Source organism: Pseudorca crassidens, chromosome 7, assembly GCF_039906515.1.
Source record: "Pseudorca crassidens isolate mPseCra1 chromosome 7, mPseCra1.hap1, whole genome shotgun sequence".
NCBI lineage: Eukaryota > Metazoa > Chordata > Mammalia > Artiodactyla > Delphinidae > Pseudorca > Pseudorca crassidens.
The window spans coordinates 8,857,752-8,879,782 of record NC_090302.1 but is presented as its reverse complement, the minus strand read 5'-3'; the positions used below and the strand labels follow the sequence as shown (position 1 = coordinate 8,879,782).

Sequence of the window (22,031 nt, the reverse complement as noted above, 5' to 3'; positions counted from 1 at the left end):
CTGCCTCCACCCCAGCCTCTCATTGATGTGCTCCCCCTCTCTATGAATTTGGCTTTTTGGACATTTCATAAGAATGGCCTCATATTGTACAATCCTTTGTGTGACCTCTTTCACTTAGCATGATGTTTCTGAGGTTTATTCATGTTATACTTTGTATCAGTGTTCCATTTCTTTTTATTGCTGAGTAGTATTCCATTGTATGGATATATCCCATTGTCTATCCATTCCCCAGTTGGTGGGCACTTAGTTTCCAGCTTTTGGCTAAGATGAATAAATTCATGTGCATGTTTTTGTGTGGACATATGTTTTCATTTATTTTAAAGATAGTTACCTAGGTGTAGAATTGTGGGGTCATTTGGTAAGTTGATGTTTAACTTTTTAAGAAACTGCCAAACTGCTCTCCAGAGTTGCTGTGCCTCTGGCACCTCGAGCCAGAAGCCACGCATCCTCAGCTGCTTCTCCCTCCCCCACATCAGTTTCTGTTGCATTTCTGTCCTTACCGTCTCTCAGTCTGTGTCCTTCTCTTTGGTGTCACTGTTGCCACTCTAGCTCAGAGGACCCTCGTCTCTTTCCTGATAATTGCAGTTGGCTTCCAGCTGGTCCCTTTGCCTTCTCCTTTCCTTCCCCCATTACATCCTGATTGCTTTCCTGGGAAAAAGCTGGTGGTGGCTACAGTGCTCTGATGTTCAGTGATGTGATAAACGCCCTACTAGGGGCATGTACACATTGGTATGAGAGCGCTGGTTCTTGTTTGAGTGGTCCAGGTGCGATAACCAGGGGAGATGACATTTGACATTTGAGCCAGGTCCTGAATAATGATGGTTTGGTGGGACGGCATGAGCAAAGACACCAAAGCACGAGTTACTTAACCTCTCTGTGCCTCAAATTCCCCGCCTGGAATATGGGGGTAATAACAGGACCTACCAAGGACTGTTGTGAGCATTAGAGGAGTTACTGTAAGTAAGGTGCATGGCACGTGGCGAGAACTCTCCGAGTCTTAGCTAGTATCCATATTATTATTATTGATGGAATGGTCTGGTGCACAGGGAAACACGGTAGATTCAGTTTGTCTTCTTCACCTGCCTTCTTTTTAAAACAAAGGTCACAAACTCTAGTGTCTGCAGGAGCCAGGCAGGTCCCCAAGTGGCTGTACAGGCCAGATGGGGTCTGAAAGGCACTTGCTCCAGTAAGTGCACCAGTACAAGGGGCAGCGCTGCCCAGCCCAGCTGACGGCTGTCATGCAGGAATGGGGCCCAGTGCTGCCAGAAAAGTCACAAATCCAGAATTCTGTGTGAAACCTTCCAATTTTTAAATGTTGGTGATTAATTTAAAACATACTAAAACCTGTACAAGCCTAGCTGACTACATCTGTGGGCCATATTTAACCTGAAGGCCACCAGCTTGTGTAACCTTTCTTTGAAGGTCTCCTCTGGGGTCACCAGCTCAAGTCCAGCACAACTCTCTCCCAGGGTGGGATTGGCTTGGGTTTGAAGGCTGGTTTTTATGAGCCCCTTTGCCTTGCAGGACTTCTTCAGACAGGTTATGTCACCGACAGAGGCTGCCCTGAAGCTCCCTGTGGCCTGGAGACTATGTACAAGAGGAATGGTCTGATGGCTAGCGTGCTGGTCACCTCTGCCACTCCACAGGTACTGGGGCTGCAGGACCAGGGCCGGGGCCGTGGGTGGGGTGGGTGGGCCAGGGCTCCTTGCAGCTGACCCAGGCCCCCTGAGTCTTGGCCCGGAGGCTGCAGGCCTCCATGAATGCCACCATTCTTAGCCCTCCCGACCAGCCATGCCAGGCGTGAGATTTGGGAGGCAGTCAGTCCTGAGGATCAGTGTGTTTTCTGAAGTCGTTCTCTTCAAAGAAAAACAAATACCTGCCTAGTCCAGTTGTAGCAAGTGCCACATTCCATTTTGGTGGCAAGAAGGGATCAGACCTTTCCCAAGCAAAGCCGTGGCTGATTATAAATAGGTCACACATTCTGGAATGAAGTCAGACAGAAGTGCTTCCAGCTGGCCCCGTGTTCCTATTTACCTTGCTCAGGAGGAAATGGCTGTAAGGGCTGGTGGTCGAGAGTGGCCTGGGCTCGGGCCCCTGCCCTGGGGGTTTGGGAGTTTGCTTTCCAAGTTCTGTAATAGAACAGAGGCAGGCGGGGGAGGGGGTGTCATCTGAGGCCTGGGGAGACCACCATGTCAGATGCATAACGCTGGGCTCCTGTGATAAACCGACAAGGGGGTGCTCCGTGTTCTGAACTCACAAGGCCCTCATGGTCGAGCTGGGCTTTTGAAATGATCCTGTGCAATCAGCTAGAATTCATAGGAACCAATCCATTTCTTATAACCCTTTAAAAAAATTCCTTAGCTTGATCTCTGGTTCTGAAAGCAGACTTGTGGGTACCCGTTAAAATTCCCAGGTGGCGCCAGTATACATTTAAATAAAGTTACTGTGTCGTCATCACCACCACCACCTCCACCGCTACCACTGAATGTATTTGGGGCAACTTTTGATTAAATAAGGCCGCTTGTATGAGTGTGTATGTTTGGGGCAGGTGCAATGGGGTGTTACAGGAAAGTTATAAAACCTGAAATTCCAGGAATGGACTCTGTCTGGTAACTGGAGGAATCAGACTTCTCTTTCCATTTACAGTTTACACTCCGTCTAGAGTAAAACTTCTTTCTTTTTTAGCCTCCGTCTGTGTATATATGTATACATACACATATGTGTGCAAACACACATATATACTATATATATCTACATATATGTGTATATATACAAATATACATGTATATGTGTATCCAGAACGTGGTGGGAGCTCAATAAATATTTGTTGAATGAATGAACAAATGAATGCATGTCTAATTGAAGTGCTCAATACATTTTGGTGACTGAGTGACACGTTTATACAGATAGACACCCATGATTTAGTGCTTAACTGTATACCGGGCACTTCTTTTGTACATTCCACAGGCATGATCTCACTTAATCCTCACAATAACCCCATCAGGCATGTGCTGTTGTTTCACCCCCAGTTTATAGGCGAGGAAACTGAGGCAGGGAGCAGTGAATGAACTGGCTTCAAATCACACAGCTGGTCAGCGGTGGGTGGGGATTCACAGCCAGGCCTCTGTGACTCTGGAGCCACTGGTCCTGACCATGATGACATTACACTCCCCGGAAGAAGGTCAGCCCCGTCACCTGCTTCAGGCTGCTCCGTGGAAGGGGAACATGGAAGTGCAGAATGATTTATTGGTAGCCATTGCTCAGGGTCTGTAAGACCGAGGGGTGGAATCGATGGCCAGTTCCAGAAGTATTCAGGATTAATCTTTATTACTTTTCAAAAGTTTAACACAGATTCTCCTCAGAGGAGAATGTCCCATCGCCCGTGGAACTTTCAAAATAGCCATGCCTGAGCCCACCCAGGCCCCTTGAATCAGCATCGCCCAGGGAGGGGATCCTGCCAGTTGCTTTGTAAGCTTCATTTTGTATGACCTGTGCCACAGTCCTGGGGAGCGGGTTCTAATGGTGCCATTTTACAGATGGTAGCTGAGGCTCTGCGAAGTGAAGAGGTCAGACAGCAGCTCGGGTGGAGCTGGCGTTCTAAGCAGGCCTGTCTGACTTCAGAGCTCAGAGCTTCTTAAGATCATCTTAGAGTTTTTGGTAGCCTTTAAATGACAGAGGCCTATTGAAATCTACAGGTTTAAGTTTCTGCTCCTCCTTTTAACCTCACGTTTTCAGTTGTTGACTATTGGTTTCCCTCCCTGGCCTAAAAACACTCTAGTTTCCAGTAAGATTGCAAAGTTTTTCCAGATATAGCCATTTTGGAAAGAGTGAAATAAAGGGGAATTAATAAAAGCATATTCTCTAAATCCCGGTCCAAGATGTTGAGGTTAATGGAAACCACAAAATCCCTCTTCACAGGTTGAGACGAATAAAACCGTTTATGAACAGGGCACAGTTTTGGGGTGGTAAGCTCTATTGGTTCCCCAAAGTAGAATTTGATGGAATTAAGTAAAATTGAAGAGAAGGTATGTTCAGCATTCTGGGATGCCTACAGTGTTGGGTTTCATGTAACTGGCCACATCTGGGGAGTTTAACGTGCTCTTTTACGGGAGACCTTTCCTTTACATGCAGGACTCCCGGTGTTCTTCTTAACAAGGGGCTCTACTAAATATAACTTTCACGCTGTCTCCAAAACTGGCCGGTTACCTCTCACCTCGTCAGCTAACAGGCTTTGAATTCCAAGTGGCCCCTACATGAAATAAGCCTTGAGAGTCAGTTTAACATTTTGTATAATAATTTCCTGCAATGAATTTAAGTAGAAAAAAAAGAAAAAGGTGAAACCAGGTAATGTTTGAAAAACATAACAAAACAGGTGATCTCCTCAGGCCTCCTAAGATGTGAAGAGTGGGCTGTATCTTTTCACCGCCCCCCCCGCCACAGAGGCAGCTGGAAGCAGTTGGGGTGTAGTGAGCGAGGGCATGTATGATTGAGGGGTAAGAGAGATATACAACTGGGCTCACGTTCTGGCTCTTCAGTTTCCTAGGTGAGATACATTGGGGAAGTAGCACTGCCTCTACTTCCTTATCTGTAGGATGGGAATAATAATAGTGTGTACTCAGAGAGTTGTTATGAGAGTTAAATTAGATTATGCATATGAAGTGCTTAACACAGTGCCTGGAATAGGGTAAAGCACTAAACAACAGAAGCTTTTATCATTGTACGGTTCTGCCCCTCTTGCATCCTCAGTTCTGAGGTTTGGGAGTCAGTGATTGTGGAGTCAGCCAGACTGCTCAGGCGGCCCCATCTCTCCCTGTCCTCTGCAGGGCAGCAGCAGCTCAGACTCTCTGGAGGGCCAGGGCTGCGACTATGCCAGCAAGAGCTACGATGCCGTTGTCTTCGATGTCCTGAAAGTGACTCCCGAGGAGTTTGCTGTAAGTAACAGGACTGATGTGGGTGGCTGGACACCATAACGGGGAGCTCGAGGGGGTCACTGCTCAGGGTTGTTTGCTCAGATTGGAAATAAGCCGTATATCCAACAATAGGGGATTGCCGAATAAAGTATTCTTTAGGAAATACCATGTGGCATTAAAAAAGGGTGATGTCTGCAGGGAGGGATAAATTAGGAGTTTGGATTAAAATATACACACTACTCTATATAAAACAGACAACAAAGAAGGACCTACTGTGTAGCACAGGGAACTATACTCAGTATCTTATGTACCTATACCTATAATGGGAGAGAATGTAAAAAAAAGAATATATACATATATATATATATATATATATATATATATATAGCTGAACCACTTTGCTGTACACCTAAAACTAACACAACATTGTGAATAAACTATATTTCAATAAAAAGTTTTTAAAAATAAAGAAACCCACAAATATTTTCAGTAGGTGTATTGTAGTACCTGGTTTGGAAAAATTGTTGGAGCAGAAAAACCTTTGTACCTATCTGGTTACAGATGCATTACAAAATTAATTTTAGTACTTGTTGCATTGCTATAAAGATCAAAATTAAAAAAAGAATTAAGGAAGGAATGTATAATATAATTATATGAAAGCAAAATAATAAATAACTTGGAAGGATTAAAAAAACAGGAAGCTGTCTATCTAGGAATTTAACTACCTTGGAAGGCGTACACAATATATATGAATAGTAAGTGAAAGGAACAGGTTACAGCAGGGGTCCCCAACCCCTGGGCTGAGGACCGGTACTGGTCCGCGGCCTGTTAGGAAGCGGGCCGCACAGCAGGAGGTGAGCGGCGGGCGAGCGAGCGAAGCTTCATCTGCCGCTGCCCATCGCTCGCATTGCCGCCTGAACCGTCCGCTCCTCCCCACCTGGTGGAAAAATTGTCTTCCACGAAACCGGTCTCTGGTGCCAAAAAGGTTGGGGACCGCTGGGTTACATCACAACTTACAGAGAATAGTGCCATTTTTAAAAAGCATGCACAACACCTACATATTTATATTTGCATAAGAAGAGGTCTAGATCCGATGTTTACATATTCTTAAATACGTGGATACCTATATAGCCAAACATATTATTTACTGTAGTTTCTGGTTGTAGGATTCTAAATAATTGGAATTTAATTTTTCTTCTTTTTGTTTATTTTTACTCTCTATATTTTTACAATGACTGTTTTCTACAATGATAGACAATATTATTTGAACAAATTCTGTAATTATAAATTAAAAAGAATTGTTTTTCCTTCAGCCAGTGTGTTGCTGCTGGTCGGACCCTGTGCTTCTTTGTTGTGGAGGAGCAGGCTTGGCTCCTCGTTTTGCCATGACCTGGTTTCTTCCTGGTGCACTTTGAGGGTGGAGGGAGGACGTCAGCTCTGGGGTGACCTGATTGCAAGCGCTGCCCAGGGCTGCATTTCTCTGCAGAACCACGGAATTATTTCCGGCCATGCCCACTTTTTCCCAGTCCCCTTGCTGTAACAGGTTTGGTGCCCTCCAGGGGTCTGTGGAGCTAAGTGGGCCCCATCTCTTTGCTCTGCCATCGCTTGCTCCCACGTTTACTTTGTGCCAGGCCATGCTGAGCCTGGCACATATGTCACCTCCCTCAGTGTGTCTGAGGGATCCTTTTAAAACCAGTGTAAAACTCTTTAGGGGCTCCCTTATACTAGAATGAGATCCGGAATTCCTCGTGAGCCTCCAGGGCCCCGTGGTCTGGCCAAGCCTCCTCTCCTGCCCCATCTCCTTGCTCCCCAGCTACACGCCAGCTGCCTCTTTCTTCCCCAGACTCACCTGGCATCCCCCTGCCTCAGGGTCCTGTGCTGCTTCTTCCTTCTGTCCTAATGGCTCTTTCCCACATGTCTCCCAGTCTCTGTTCAGATGTCAGCCCTAGACAGGAATTTCACGGGCTAAAGTAGCATCTGTACATCACACGCTTCCCTGACCCTGCTCTGTTTTCTTCATATCTCTAATGACTGCCCTACATTACATTCTGTAATAGTGTTTTGTATGGTCTGGCTCCTCCACTAGAATGCAAACTCCTGAAGGACAGGAACTTTATCTCTTTCACGGCTCTTTCCCCATTGCCCGGAATAGTGCCTCCCTCATAGCACACGTTGACTAGAAGAATTCAGTCCTCAGAACAACCTGATGAGGCAGATTATTAGCTCCCGATTTTCTAAGAAAGAAACTAAGGATCTAAGAGATTGTTTTCTTTTTAACCTGGATCATATAGCCAGATGTGGGCAGAGCCAGGTCTGAAACCTTCATCTCCTGATTATTCCCCTAATGCTGGATGGTGATAACAAGGGCAGCTCCCCCTTTTTTTTTTTTTTTTTTTTTGTGGTACGCGGGCCTCTCACTGCTATGGCCTCTCCCGCTGCGGAGCACAGGCTCCGGACGCGCAGGCCCAGCGGCCATGGCTCACGGGCCTAGCCGCTCCGCGGCACGTGGGATCCTCCCAGATCGGGGCACGAACCCGCGTCCCCTGCATCGGCAGGCAGACTCTCAACCACTGCGCCACCAGGGAAGCCCGGCAGCTCCCACTTTTGAACACCTACTTTGTCTAGGTCTTGTGCTAAATGTTTTACATGCATTAATCTAATGTACTTTTCACCACAGCCTTACAAATTAGGCATATTTATTATTCCCAGTATACTGTCACCAGTATAGAGAGGAAAATCACCTCTTCACACAGATAGTAAGTGGCATTATCTGTCTGGGCTTTAAAACCAGGGCTTCTGACATTCTAGACGAGTAGAAATACAATCTGAGCCACATATGCAATTAAAAAATTTTTAGTAGCCACATTAAAAAAGGTGAAATTACTTTAAAAATATTTTTTATTTAACTTGCTGTATCTAAAATATTATCATTTCAACCTGTAAACAACATGAAATTGTTGAGATACTTTGCATTCTTTTTTCACACTAAATCTTCAAAACTCAATGTAGTCTTCTAAACTTAAGAGCGCTGGCGACATTTCAGATCCTCAATAGCCGCGTGAGGCTAGTGACCACTGTATTAGACAGCATAGTGCTAGTCTGTCCTCTCAGGCACAAAACTATAGTGCATCTCTCTCCTGTAGAAGACATCATGGACCTTGCTGGCTTAGTTTCTATATTCTATTTGCTTTTGTCTGCTTGTAGTATTTATTTATTTATTTAGGCTGCGTTGGGTCTGCGTTGCTGTGCGCGGGTTTTCTCTAGTTGCAGCGAGCGGGAGCTACTCTTTGTTGCGGTGCGCGGGCTTCTCATTGCAGTAGCTTCTATTTGTTGTGGAGCATGGGCTCTAGGCGTGCAGGCTTCAGTAGTTGCAGCACGCAGGCTCAGTAGTTGTGGTGCACGGGCTTCGTTGCTCTGTGGCATGTAGGATCTTCCCGGAACAGGGCTCGAACCAGTGTCCACTGCGTTGGCAGGCAGGTTCTTAACCACTGAGCCACCAGGGAAGCCCTGCTTGTTGTATTTTTGAGCTGTGTTTTTTAGCTTTGTGAAAGGAATGAAGCAATAATGAGGTTTAAAAATCCCTTTATAGTTGTTCCCCATGTGGAAAGGCAGAGAGTTAGGCTGCGCCTAGAACATCATTGTCCAGCCAGACCCCTTGGTGAGATTTTGGGCCTGGTTTTCTAGTCTCAGCCCTAGAGTGTTGCTCAGCCCAGCCCAGTCTGGGAAGACTCTAGGGAAGGGCAGTGAAGGCTCTGAGGGTGCAGCACTAACACTTGGCTGCTCCTGCCAGAGCCAGCGTGTCTTCAGCTTAGATGTGAAGCCAGGTCCCCTGGGGTCTTTGGTCTTTGGGGAAGTATTGGAGCTGCCAGGTGTTGGAACTGAACCAGACCACCTGGTATTTTAGTTTCCTGTCTAATAATATGAAAGAAAGGAAAAAGCCAGACACAAGAGTCCAATAAAAAAATCATTTGAGTGATTCTGGGAAGATGGCGGTGGCGGCAGCATAGTTCTTTATTCTCCCTGAATCCCCATGTAAAAACATCCAGAACAACTAGATAGCAAACCCTGAAACCCATGAGAAATATTTACAATAAAATTAGGTGTCAAGTTATCCCTATCAAACCCAAAATACAAATGGCTGTGGACACTCCACCAGTATCAAAAAGACCTGCAGAGTATCAGCTTCAGTATAAGAGAAAGCAGAAGTAAGTATTGGGGCATTTGACAGACCAGAGAATAGGAGAACCGCAGAATTTCCATCAGGAATTCACTGGAAAGTTCGGCAGATTAATGTGAGAATAGCAACTGAAATTGACAGGAATTTTGACCACTCAGATAATGGATGGGTGGAAGAGATCTGTGGACTAGCCCTATGAGCTCTTGAGACCAACCAACCAGGACTCACTTCCAGAAGAAGGCTCCATTCAGAGAGAAATTCAGTATGGGAGTGGACTGAAAATGATCAGGATAGGGAAAGTTAAGGAAAAAGGAGGTCTAAGTAAATGTGTGTGTGTGTGTGTGTGTGTGTGAAATCTCAAAAAGCAACTGCATGTTGTTGAACACTACATGAAAGTAACCAAAAGAAGAGCTATATGAAGTTAGAAAAGCTACCCTGAACCATGTTCCCCTCTAGAAAATTAGGAAAGCTAATTTTACATAAAAATAAGCAACAGAAAATTATTGATATCAAGTCTTTCAAAGTTATTATAAGAAAAAAAGAGTAAGGACAGAATGCTGTAGATAACGAAAGCATGCCAGAAAGACATGCCTTAAAACAGATTAAAAAAAAAAAACAGATAAAAACTATAACCTTTCTATTTCAAAATAAGCTAAGAGAAAATATTAAGATCACACTGTAAGACATGAACAACATAAGTCTGAAATAGAAAGATCTCAGAAATGAGGTGGCAGAGTTAGGAAAGCATTGAAAATAAAAGTTATTTTGGAAATGAATGTTGAAGTAGAAGGAACACAAGAATAGATAAACATAACAAAAAATGCCTTAAGGGAGGAAAAATTTTAAGATCAAAATAAATGAAGAAAGAGATAATAAGACTTTGAAAAAAGTGCTAGGACTTCCCTGGTGGTGCAGTGGTTAAGAATCCACCTGTCAATGAAGGGGACACGGGTTCGAGCCCTGATCCGGAAAGATTCCCACATGCCGTGGAGCAGCTAACCCCGTGCGCCACAACTACTGAGCCTGCAATCTAGAGCCCGGCTCTAGAGCCCATGAGCCACAACAACTGAGCCCACATGCCACAACTACTGAAGCCTGTGCGCCTAGAGCCTGTGCCTTGCAACAAAGAGAAGACGCTGCAGTGAGAAGCCCATGCACCACAACGAAGAGTAACCCCCGCTTGCTACAACTAGAGAAAGCCTGCATGCAACAACAAAGACCCAACGCAGCCATAAAAAAAGAAATAAATTGGGGGCTTCTCTGGTGGCACAGTGGTTGAGAGACCGCCTGCCGATGCAGGGGACACGGGTTCGTGCCCCGGTCTGGGAAGATCCCACATGCCGCGGAGCGGCTAGGCCCGTGAGCCATGGCTGCTGAGCCTGCGCGTCCGGAGCCTGTGCTTTGCAACGGGAGGGGCCACAACAGTGAGAGGCCCATGTACCGCAGGAAAAAAAAAAAAAAAGAAAGAAATTCATTAAAAAAAGTGACAAATATTAATGATAAGCAAAGAAGATCCAACATACAAATAATGTAAATCCCTGAAAGAGGAGAATAAAAGGCAAGGAAACTGAACAAATACTTAAACTATAATTTAAGAAGATGTTCACAAAATAAAAAAAGATTCAAACCTACATATTGAAAGAATATACTGTTACTCCATCTTGGCTGGAACCCCCCCCCACCAAGTTCATAACTCAGTTGAGGAATTCTAGCATTCCAATGACAAGGAGGATGACCGAACTCTGAACTAGATTTCCCCCTTGTATGTGACATTCCATTGATCCAATAAATAAATCTTGGCACTCAATGCAAGTTCTTGGTCATGCCAGGGCAACCCAGAATGGTCAATACCAAGATATAGTCTTGGTAAACTACTTGGGTGATAAAATTATAGAGAAACTTGACGAAAGTCAAGATAGTGGTTACTTTTGACAGGAGGGAGGGACTTGTGATTGGGACAAGGCACATGGAGGAACTCTTTTTTTTTTCTTAATTGTGGTGAACTATATGTAACACAAAAATTACCATCTTAACCATTTAAAATGTACAGTTCAGTTGTGTTAAGTACACTCACACTACTGTGCAACCAGTCTTCAGAGCTGTTTTCATCTTGCAGACCCGAAACTCTGTGCCCATTAAACAACTCTCCACTCCCCCCAGCCCACACCATTTACTTTCTGTCTCTATGAATCTGACTACTCCAGGTATCTCATATAAGTGGAACCATACAGTGTTTGTTTGTCTTTTTGTAACTGGCTTATTTCACTTGGCATAATGTCCTTGAGGTTCATCTATGTTGTTGCATGTGTCAGAATTTCCTTTCTTTTTAAGGTCAAATAATACTCCATTGTGTGTATATACCACATTTCTGGGGTCCATTCTGCCATCGATTGGGGTGGCTGTTTCTTGACCTGGATGACGGTTATAAGGTGTTCGTCTTATAATTAAGTCATCAAACCATTGCATTTGTTTAATGTGGTTTCCTGTTAATGTGTGTCATTTTATGGTCAAAAGGGTTAAGATAATTTCAAAGGTCCTTATAGTTTTAGTGGGGTGCTCTGCAGCTAGACCTCAGTCCTTCTCCCCAGTGGCTGGAAGCAGAGCACAAAGCAAAGCAGGAACTTGTCTTTGTCATCAGCAGATCATGGACATTCTTCTAGATCAATATGTATAGATTTAACTCTCTATTTTTAATAGCTGCATAATATTCCAGAGTCTGCATGTACCATACTTTTTTTCAACAAGTTCCTTTTTTGATGGCCTTCTAGATTGCTTCCAGATTTTTTCTACTACAAATAATTGTTCAGTAAACATCTGTATGCGTCTCTGTACCTAAATGTAGATCTCTGTCTCTAATCTTCTTATGTGCCTGTGCTTTTCTTGCTGTACGAATTGGTATTGCTGTGTCAATAGTATGCTCATTTCAATTTTTAGGAGATAATATCTAAACATCGTGCCTGATCCTGGATGAAGAAAAACTCGCTGTAAAAGGCAGTATTGGGATAATTAGCAAATTTTGAATGTGGACTGTATATTAGATAATACGGTTGTACCAATGATAAATTTCCTAAGTATAATAATTTTATCGTTATGTAAGAGGATCATCTTGTTCTTGGGAAATAAAATGCTGAAGGATTAAGAGGTGAAAGTCATAATATCTCTATTTTACTCTCAAATGGTTCAGAAAAAATGTGTGTGTGTGTGTGTGTATAATTTTATAGATATATTTGTATATAATTATATACATAAAAATACAGGAAATGAGGCCAAATGTTAATAATGAAGCTAGGTGAAAGGTTACAGAGTTTATCATATTATTCTCGCAAATTTTTTATAAGGTTGACATTAAAAAATAAAATGTTAAGAACTTTTTTTTTATGGGTTACTGCCAGATTACTTTCCAAAAAGAACTGAGCAACTCATAGTCCCATTAGTTGTGATGGCACTGATGGACCACAAATGGTGTCTTCCTCTTTAATTTGTTTTCCTTGACTATGATTCTAAAATTGTCAGACACAGCAGCTCTGGGAGTAGAAGCAGGAATGTATCTTTGGAGCTGATTACTTTTTGTTCCGTGAGCCCTCCTGGGGCTCATTTGGATTGATCTAAATGCAAATTGAAAGATATCTTCTATTATAAGACATACCACTGATTTGCCAACAGCTTTCTTTGTATATTTGGACTCGGGGAGAGCCTTATACTATAAGGTTGTGGCTGGGAAGAGGGGATTTAGTCAGCCACTGTTAGGGGGAAAAACACTACATTCAACATATGCAAAAACCAGTTTGTTTTCTTTTTGGCTAATTTGCTGTCATTTATCCACATAAAGCCACCTCCTCTTTTTCTGTAGGGCTGTATTGTGACGTGATCCACTAGGTCCCTCCATTCTGAAAGCTTCATCTCTACAGAAATGTTCTGTAATATGTGGAGATTGGCCATTTCCTTAAAAATCATGGATTTGTAGGGGGCCCTGGGCTAGGAGGGAGGAGGTGGGAGAAGGGGTTAAGGTGAAGGAAGGCATTGCCAGGTGACTAGCTTAATTGGATAGCCCGTATTAAGGCTTTATTTTCGAAAATAAGGAGAAGCCATAAGAGACTTGTTCCTGAGTGTCCTCATCACAGGCACGTGCCCTCACCATGGCAGGAACCACGAGGGCCTCATTGTCTTGTGTTTCTGTTGAGGCTGTGCCACACCCCTAGGAGCCTGGGAGCCAGCTGTGAAAGGGGCAGGACCTGACCTCGCCCTTCGGTTCCCACTCCTACCCACATCCTCCTTTTTGGTAAAACTGCCTGCCTCCAACTTCTGGAGAAGGATTGCTCATCAGCAACCTTTTCTACGTGTGTTTGGCTTTGTAGTAAAATGACATGAAATTTATAATCTGATGATTATCTATCTATGTATTCTTACTCTGGACACTGCATCTTTTTTGGCCAGAATCGAGAAGATAGAAATAGGAGAGATTCTTCTGAAAACCCTCTGATTGTGTGTTTGGGACCAACCATTCTATTTTCAGTCTCGTGTCCTCTGTTGTGGTTTGTCTTGAATAAAATACCTGAACACATTTTCTGATTTATGGTCTGAGTGGGAATCAGAATATTTGAAACTCGGACCATCCAAAAAACTATGAAGTGTAAAGTCGCTATTTTAGGGCTTCCCTGGTGGCACAGTGGTTGAGAGTCCGCCTGCCAATGCAGGGGACACGGGTTTGTGCCCCGGTCCGGGAGGATCCTACATGCTGCGGAGCGGCTGGGCCCGTGAGCCATGGCTTCTGAGCCTGTGCTCCGCAACGGGAGAGGCCACAACAGTAAGAAGCCCGTGTACCGCAAAAATAAATAAATAAATAAATAAAGTCACTATTTTAATACATCATTTGGAAATTCAGTAGCAAACCCTAGAACTGATGGCAGGATGGAAAGGAAGTTTTCTCATTTTCATATTAGCAGACTTTTGGTTCTTTTCCTAAGGGACATTACAAGCATCCTGCCGGTTCTTCCGGATTGGGAGTTAACTTGAACTGCGGGAGAGATTTCCAAGGCCCTGTGAGCTCTCAGCTGAAATCTCCTGTTTTCACAAGGCCTTTCTGTTCCCCAGGATGGCAGAATTAATCCACGTGTGAGGAGCACTTCGCTAACAATCTCCATGGGTCTGGCAGGAGAAATGCCAGTCTATTTGCACTGCCTGGGACGGAGCTTAGGGCCCTGTAGCTCTGGGCCAGACACACAAGCCCGCGGGCTTCAGCACATAGTAACCACTCATGTTGTGCTGACGTCCAGGGCCTGCTTGCCACAGGTGGGTGGACCCAGAGGTGGAAGAGCTCAGACTCCCTGGTGCCATCCACGTCTCTGCTGAGCTTCCGTTAGTGGAGGCATTTCACCTCAGTGCCCATGATGAGCACCAGCCCCTTGGAGGGATGAAGCCGCCTCCTTATTTCCGTCTCCTCCTCAGCCCTGGAGATGGTATGCTTTGGCCTGCATCCTGTGTTTCCCAGAAATCCAGTGATCTTGGACCACCTTTAAATTGTGCCAAGAGGTGACCACAATTCTGCACCTAAGCCCTGGATTGTGGTTACAGCTGACATGCCATGTGTGTTGCCATTTTTCTCCAATGTATTCTTGACACGAGATTTTTTCTCATGACAGTATTTGCTGACTTGATGTAACAGCCTCCTTTAAGTGTTTTTTTTTTTTTTTTTTTTTTGTGGTACGTGGGCCTCTCACTGTTGTGGCCTCTCCCATTGCAGAGCACAGGCTCCAGACGCGCAGGCTTAGTGGGCCCAGCCGCTCCGTGGCATGTGGGATCTTCCCGGACCAGGGCATGAACCTGTGTCCCCTGCATCGGCAGGCGGACTCCCAACCACTGCACCACCAGGGAAGCCCTCCTTTAAGTATTTTTTAGAGCAACTTTGAAGCACGGATGTTCAAACAAATTAATGGTCCCTTATTTCCTAGCTCATGTATTGGGCAGGAACCATAAGTTCATATGCCAATACACAAGCCCATCTATGTGACTCCTCTTTTGCCAAAAAAATTATGATATGTAAACATGTGTATGATCTTTGTGAAAATGCAAGACAAGAGGTACAGAACGCCTGGCACCTGTATGTGTACACACACATATATGTACACATATACATATACAGAGAGGGCATCTATTAGGTGCCAGGCGTTCTGTACCTCTTGCCTTGAATTCTCACAATGATCCTATTAGATAGGGATTATTGTCACCATATTCTACATGTGGCAGCTGAAACTGGGAGAGGTTGAAGTCATGTGTCAAAGAGAATATTGCTATTAAGTTATGCCCAAGCCCTGTGGATTCCAGAGCCCATGTCTGTTCAGTGCATCATGTCCTCCCAGATGCCCTGTATACAATGGACAGGTGTCTTCTCTCATTAGTGGGCATCCAGAAGCGCTCATCTCTCCTTTCCTTGGCCTGTCACAGAAGCATCTGTTAACTGGTTCCTGGCATCCCATGTGACATATGGAGATAGGTATAGGTCATGTGAAGTCAGCCCAGTCCATGCCTTGGCCTGCAAAGCTGTCAGCAATGACACTTTCTCTTACTGTCACCTGATGAGCTTCTAGCAATGGGAACAGATTTTTAACTGGTTGTGTGTTTTCCCTATTGACAGAACTAGTGCTTCTCAAGCTAGCTGTGATAAAGGACCAGTTTTTTCCTTTCCCATCAGTTAATGACTGATACTTTAAAAAAATACAATAAAAATGTCATGGGGATTGCTATAAAAGTCGCCAAACGCTTGCTCTCAAATTCCGTAATTGTCTCATTGTGGGCTGGTGGAATAAACAGTTCACGGTCCAGCACTGGTCTGTGGGCGCATCTTGAATAGCGCTTTACCATATAATTTAGAGGAGGCTTAGACTTCAGAAGAAACGTACACTTTCTATAAGCCACAATTTAAAAAAAAAAATTTACAGTAATAGATAGTGTCTCTGTTTAGCATGCTAACTTATAATATGGTGTCTGCAACTTTTAAAAATTGTAAAAGTAATTCATACTTGAAACAAAAAGTCAAATAGAACGAAAATACCCAAACTTAAAATGTTCCCCTTACTTTCACTCCCACCCTCCAAACTACTATTATCAATTCTTTTTTTAAAATTAATTAATTAATTTATTTTGGCTGCGCTGTGTCTTACTTAGTTGCGGCACGCGAGATCTTTTAGTTGTGGCATGCGGACTTCTTAGCTGCGGCATGCATGCGGGATCTAGTTCCCCGACCAGGGAGTGAACCCGGGCCCCCTGCATTGGGAATGTGGAGTCTTACCCACTGGACCACCAGGGAAGTCCCTCAATTCTTAAATTGGAAGTTCATCTCATGTTCGAGGAGGAAGGGTAGATCAAGATTTATGAAGAGGGAAGGGATGGGCGAGGCATTTTCAAAATTTACCCAATTTTTTACTCTATCTTGATTTTTATTTCAAGGGGGAAAGTATGACTTCTGAGTGTCGTACTTTATTACAACTTTATTACTTTATTACTCTGTATAGTTTCAAAGTCACATGACAGCTGTTTTTGGTTTCCAGTATTTTCTAACCCCGATTCTCTTTTGTTGCAGAGCCAGATCACATTAATGGACATACCCGTGTTTAAAGCCATCCAGCCAGAGGTCTGTACCTTGTTCTTTACACTCTGCTACTAATGCTGGGGCTGGGAGGGGAGGATTTAGTCGGCCATGTTAGACTGACTCAGTTTCCCGGTTTCTCTCTTGAAGTCTCTATAAACTCACGTTATTGATTTAAGCCCCCATTAAAGAGAGCATCCAGGAGCTTTCCATTCTCAGAGGTGCTCACTCTTTGAGTCAGGTGTTTAGGTTCTCCAGAGGATATCACTGCATTTGGCCCCCTCTGGCAGGGCTGTGGGCAGTCGGTGCCTACCGCCTTCACACCTGAGTCAGGCCTGGCCACACTGATTCCTTTGCCCAGGCCACCTCTTCTGGAGATGCTCACTGTTGAGACAGAGATGGGAGAGAACATCTCCTAGAGAGCCTTCTTTCTGTTGATACCAAATGCTGATGGTTGCCTTGTTTCTGATTTTGAAGCCAGTTGCCGCAACAAAACACATACAAATTCATGTTAAAAGCATACATATATTTTTAGAAACAGCATATTCAATAAAGAGAAAAAAAGTTGATTTTAGTCTTCGAAAAAAAATCCCTGGAAATGTTTAGCAGTTGATAACGAGGCTTTACAGTTATTTTAGACAGGATTCTGGTTTTCTTATCAAGTAATAGAAATCCATTTCGAGTAGCTGAATAGGCAGAAGAAGAATTTGTTACAAGCATAAAGGGGGCACTTTCAGAACCTGTGGCATGGAGTTCAGGCAGCCTGAAGAGCCGAGCAGGACACAAGCCCTCTCCCTGCTCCCTGCCTCTCCTCTGCTTTTCCCTCTCCTCTGCTTTCCCCTCTCCTCTCTCTCCTGCCCTCTGTCCTGTCTGCCCCTGTGGTCCAACCTGGCCTCCCCGAAGGGCCCATATTTACGTGATGCTGTGGAAGCCACCTTCCACACCTGAACCAGCAAATCTTAGTCCAGCCCCACTGAGACCCGTGTCCGGTGCTGGTTCAGAGACTCAGGTCAGGAGTAGGTGGCCAAGATGACCGAGAACAGCTGAGAGGACCCAACCTTGTGAGTGGGGTGCAGATTTCAGAGAAGAGGGGTGTGGGTGGTGGATATGTCAAAACTATGGTGTGAATTCCAGAACACCACTCTTAACATGATGCCCTTCTTCTTACAGACTTTGAGAAGAACAGCATATTTTAATACAAAGCCAGACAAAGGATCCAGGCCTTCCTAGAGCTGGCATCCAACCCACCACACATTAGGGGGAAACTAGTATTGCTAGCTGCACTCAGCATTTGTGTGAAGACGTGGCAGTGATTTGTATTTCGGTGTGTGTGTGTGTGTGTGTGTTTGTGTGTGTGTGTTGTATTCATTAGGTTTTGGGGGCAGAACTATGTTTGCTTTTTTGAACTGGCTGACTTCAGTCTTTTTCTATTTTCTTCTAATGTGGGATTACACATTCTTTCTAATTAAAAACAAAAACAAAAACAGAAGACAGCCCAACACACTACATGTTGGAGCCTCTTGGGGAAGTAGTTGTGCGATGGCTGCCTTAGTTCTCAGCTGAACCCGGCTCTGCTTAGCTTTGATCTGGAGCAGTTTAGACGCTTGGATCTTTATTCTTTGTCCTGAGCATCAAGGAGGACAGCCCAGCCTGCTGTGAGCCCAGGGAGGCTGGGGTGGCTGTTTGGGCTGACTGCAGGAGGGAAGGGATGGGGAATTCTTCAGAGGCACAAGGAGGGGCAGACCGAGACTTTTCCCAGGGCACTGCAGTTCGGAAGGTGCCTCTTTCAGGGCATATCTCGTTTCAAGTTGTCACAAGACATTAAGGTGGAGATGTTTTGCTTTCAAGACCAGCTTGGAGCTGTGGTTCTCAATCGTGGCTGCACGTCAGAATCACCTGGGCAGCCTTAGAGACACGGGGTGCCTGGACTCCACCCTAGACCGTGGAATCTGAGTCTCTGGGTTAGAGTCTAGAACACAGTCAGCTGTGTTTTGTATAGAAGCTTACCAGGTGATTCTGCTGCAGAGTGAGGATTAAGAATGAACTGCTTCGAGGTATCTGGAGAGACCCTAAACTTTTATGTCTTAGATCTATGATATGTTAGCTAAAGACGGAAGAGTTTATTACTCTTATGTCATTGTCAAAATTGTGGTTAAAAGGAGCACCCTGGGAGCTGTCCCAGCTTTCCTGCTCTTGTTATTGCTGTTAGCAGACTGAAAACTGCAACTTTTCCCCTTGATGATGTCTGCCACGTTATGGCTGGACCACCCCGGCGTCGGAAGCACATGTATAAGGGACACTTGTGCGTTTGATGTAGACGAGACTTTCCAGGAAGCAGAGGCCAGCACGTGAGAGCAAGATGGGCATTGTGAGTGGTCTGGACTCCCAGAAGATCAGGAAGCCTGCGCCTTTCAGCCCTGACTGTGCATCAGAATCACTTGAGGAGTTCCGTAAAAAAAAAAAAATCCAGATGCCTAGGCTTTATCCTTGGAGATTCTGATTCCATAGGGTTAGAGTGGGGCTGGGAATCCATTTCAGTCAGTTGTAGTCACTATTCTTTTTGATGCATAAATTACCCTGCCTCTAACCAATGGGAGCCCTTTCATGTCATCTCCTGTATCCTTTTAACATGATCCCATTATTTTTTGATAGCTTCCTTGCTCTTTGATACAACAAGGTATGCTAATTTCCTGCTGAAGACCTGGAATCAGGCATTCCCTCAGGAGTCCTGGTTCCTTTTAGTGGAGGGTAGTATTTAGAAACCTGCAGTCTGGGTGAGAGGATGTTCATTGCTACTGGATTGCCACTGCTTTTAGGCCTTTTTGGTGGACGGGGCTAGGAAATATTTATTTTTTAAAAGGAAAAGTCATGAGTTCATGATTGGGTAGGTAGTATTATTTCTCCACAATCCTTCCTTCCCTCCTCATCCTTGTCATGACGCCCCTGTGGGTGGTGTATATTTCCTCACCCCATGGACTTTGTGCCTGGCCCGTGACTTGGGCACAAGTGATGGGATGCAAGTGGTGAGTTGAGCCAGTAAGAGGCAGGAAGCTTCACCAGCCATCTCGGAACCTCCGCTCTCTGTGAGGGACCCATAGCTATTGTGCATTTAGCCCAAGTCCCCAAATAACATTAAAGATGACCTGACCCCGACCCAAAGCCTGAATTCCAGCCTAACCTGGCACAGCCCAGCCAACCCAGCAAAGATTAGCTGAACTGCAGTCACTCGCCTGACCGATGAGCATGAAATAAATGTTGTCATTGTGAGCCTCTGAGATTTCAGGATTGTTCGTTATACCACTTTATCATGTGGAAACACGACCAATACAATGTTCATCTTTCCATCTTCCATTCCAGGATTCAAATCTAACATTCCAGGATTGTTAACTTAATTCCCTTGGTTTTTATATGTTTTCTTTTACACTGACAATTCTGGTTTCTAACAACAATAAATAATGACTTTTTTGTATTACCCCATGATATATATGTATAATAGTTTTAAAATAACATCAGTATTACTATTAACCAGCAGACTACTAGTTAAATTTGAGCATTTCTTTGCAGTTCTGTTTGTCTTTAGTTTCTTTTCTTCTCTCCCTCCTACCACTTACACATGCAGGTGGGCCTCCCTCCTTGGCTTCTCCTAAAGGTCTTTGGAAGCACCAGGGCAGAGAAGGAGTTTATGCTCACTTGGTTCTGAAGGGCTGCATCCTGAGAGACCCTGTTGTAATCCCAGTGCCTGGAACACAGTAGATACTCAGTTAATATGTGTTGAATGAGTGAAGAGTGACTGAATGACTGAATGAGAGGAGAAGCACTGTAGCAGAACATTATCTGACCAAGTTTAGGCACATTGCCAAGGAGGGCGTACCAAGTAAGGGGACGTGATTACCCGGTTGCCTGTTTTGCGGTGTAACCACTTCCCCGAAAGCAAGGGTTTTTTCTGGTGAGCTCAGTCTTTGAAGATTCAGATTTCCAACTGCTGTTGATAACTGAGGGTAGAACTGTGGCTTCTGCTCATTTCTGCAAGGGGGACTGCAAGAGCATCGGCCCAGGGCTTAGAGGAAGCCAGGCAGATGGTGAGTTGAGGATTGGCAGAGAGCAAGGAAAATGAAAGTTAGCAAATATGGAACCATAACTGCCCGGTTCCCCAGTGACTCCAACAAGTGACCAATTTTATCAAAAACTGGCGAGTTAAGGCAGATACAACTTTGTAGCATAATAGCTCACAGCTGTGTTTAACTTACTAGCTGTGGCCTAGAACCCTATCCCCACCGTGGTGGATTGGGTTGCAGGGCTGGGTGGGTTCCTGGCTGCCATGGCTCGGGGTGGGGGCTGCATTGTGAAGGAGGACTTTCTGAGGGGTCCTGGTGGCAGCAGCCTTGGGAGAGGGTACATTTTCAGGGTGGCAATTTTCTCCCCAGCCTCACCTACCAAATCTGTCTGTCATCATGCCCACCTCCCAGCCTGTGGAATTGAAGGCCCAGCAGTTTCTCAGAGACCAGTTTGAATGTTGGAATTGTTTTTGTCATTAGTTTTAACATGGAGCATCAAGGGGGAACTGCTGTTCTTAGAATGTGCTTAAAATGTGCACGCTCTGTGCTTGACTCAGCCCACTTTCTATCCAAGCCCAGCTGCTAGGCCCACTGGTGCTGCCCGGTGTGCTGGAGAGCATGGGCTCAGTCTGGCAAGGCAGGGTGCAGTCCCAGCTTCACCCTTCCTAGCTTGGACTGTGGACAAGTTACTCATTCTCCTTATGCTTCAATTTTCTCAAGTGTAAAATGGGGGAACCATAGTTTTCACCTTACAATGGGCGTGTAAGAACTCAGGGCAATGCCTGCGTATGCTAAGTTCCCAGTAACTTGTGGCTGTAATTTCTCACCGGTGCATATTTTGAACAGGTTCTGTGCATTTTTTAAATATTTATTTTTATTTATTTATTTGGTGCACCGGTCTTAGTTGCAGCAGGCAGGCTCCGAATTTGTGGCATGCACACTCTCAATTGCGGCATGCGTGTGGGATCTAGTGCCCTGACCAGGGATGGAACCAGCCCTGCTGCATTTTTTAAAAATCAATTAATTAATTATTTATTTGGCTGCATTGGGTCTTCATTGCTGCATGCAGACTTTCTCTAATTGTGGCGAGCGGGGGCTACTCTTCATTGTGGTGCGTGGGCTTCTCATTGCAGTTGCTTTTCTTGTTGTGGAGCACGGGCTCTAGGTGCGTGGGCATCAGTTGTTGTGGCATGTGGGCTCAGTAGTTGCGGTGTTTGGGCTCAATAGTTGTGGCTCGCGGGTTCTAGAGTGCAGGCTCAGTAGTTGTGGTGCACGGGCTTAGTTGCTCCACGGCATGTGGGATCTTC

The 22,031-nt window shown here is 44.8% G+C and overlaps 1 protein-coding gene across 22 annotated transcripts in view; it reads left to right on the top strand.

Moving 5' to 3' along the window:
- Positions 1-22,031, top strand: part of RALGPS1 (Ral GEF with PH domain and SH3 binding motif 1) — a 331,729-nt gene that overhangs the window by 80,421 nt on the left and 229,277 nt on the right. For 20 of the 22 annotated variants that reach the window (XM_067743274.1, XM_067743273.1, XM_067743271.1 and 17 more), the window contains 3 exons: positions 1,525-1,646; positions 4,824-4,931; positions 16,664-16,714. In XM_067743274.1, the coding sequence (XP_067599375.1) occupies positions 1,590-1,646; positions 4,824-4,931; positions 16,664-16,714 (216 nt within the window). In that variant the 5' untranslated portion in view covers positions 1,525-1,589. The remainder of the gene's footprint in view (positions 1-1,524; positions 1,647-4,823; positions 4,932-16,663; positions 16,715-22,031) is intronic. The other 2 variants (XM_067743284.1, XM_067743283.1) reach the window with 1 other exon arrangement.